We start from the raw sequence: 578 nt of genomic DNA, 5'->3' as shown, positions 1-578 counted from the left end.
GCTGGAATCTAATATTCCATTTATTGTGCTGTGATGTTTTGATTGAAGAATGTGCAGATAGCCTCTCACAGACACATACTTGGAAAAGACCCTTCCAGACCCTTAAAAGGCATCAGGTACCTCTAGATATCCTGATTGAGTCTAAAAGGAAAAGTGTAATAGTTTTCAGAAATTGGAGGAGAGGTAAGTGGAAGAAAAAAATAAACGGTGTTGGCTGCCTGTATAAAAGTTTACTCAATGTCATTTATTATTCTAGGTTAAAATCCTTCATAAAGAAGAAAGATCTTAGGCAACATGATGGATTCAGAAGCTCATGAAAAGAGGCCACCAATCCTGACATCTTCAAAACAAGATATAGCATCACCTCACATTACCAATGTTGGTCAAATGAAGCATTACCTTTGTGGCTGCTGTGCAGCTTTCAACAACATCGTGATCACATTTCCCATGCAGAAGGTCCTCTTTCGACAACAGCTCTACGGCATCAAAACCAGGGACGCAATCCTTCAGTTGAGGAGGGATGGATTCCGAAACTTGTATCGAGGAATTCTTCCCCCGTTAATGCAGAAGACAACTAC

The 578-nt window shown here is 40.3% G+C and overlaps 1 protein-coding gene across 1 annotated transcript in view; it reads left to right on the top strand.

Moving 5' to 3' along the window:
- The first annotated feature begins 282 nt into the window (after positions 1-282).
- SLC25A51 (solute carrier family 25, member 51) overlaps positions 283-578 on the top strand; it is an 8408-nt gene continuing 8112 nt past the window's right edge. The window contains exon 1 of the mRNA XM_006886958.1: positions 283-574. Within this exon, the coding sequence (XP_006887020.1) occupies positions 295-574 (280 nt within the window). The 5' untranslated portion in view covers positions 283-294. The remainder of the gene's footprint in view (positions 575-578) is intronic.

Source organism: Elephantulus edwardii, unplaced genomic scaffold (assembly GCF_000299155.1).
Source record: "Elephantulus edwardii isolate Elephantulus edwardi_28Jun2011 unplaced genomic scaffold, EleEdw1.0 scaffold00052, whole genome shotgun sequence".
Lineage (NCBI taxonomy): Eukaryota > Metazoa > Chordata > Mammalia > Macroscelidea > Macroscelididae > Elephantulus > Elephantulus edwardii.
Note: the sequence above shows the minus strand (reverse complement) of the source record. Positions and strands in the feature narration are given on the sequence as shown.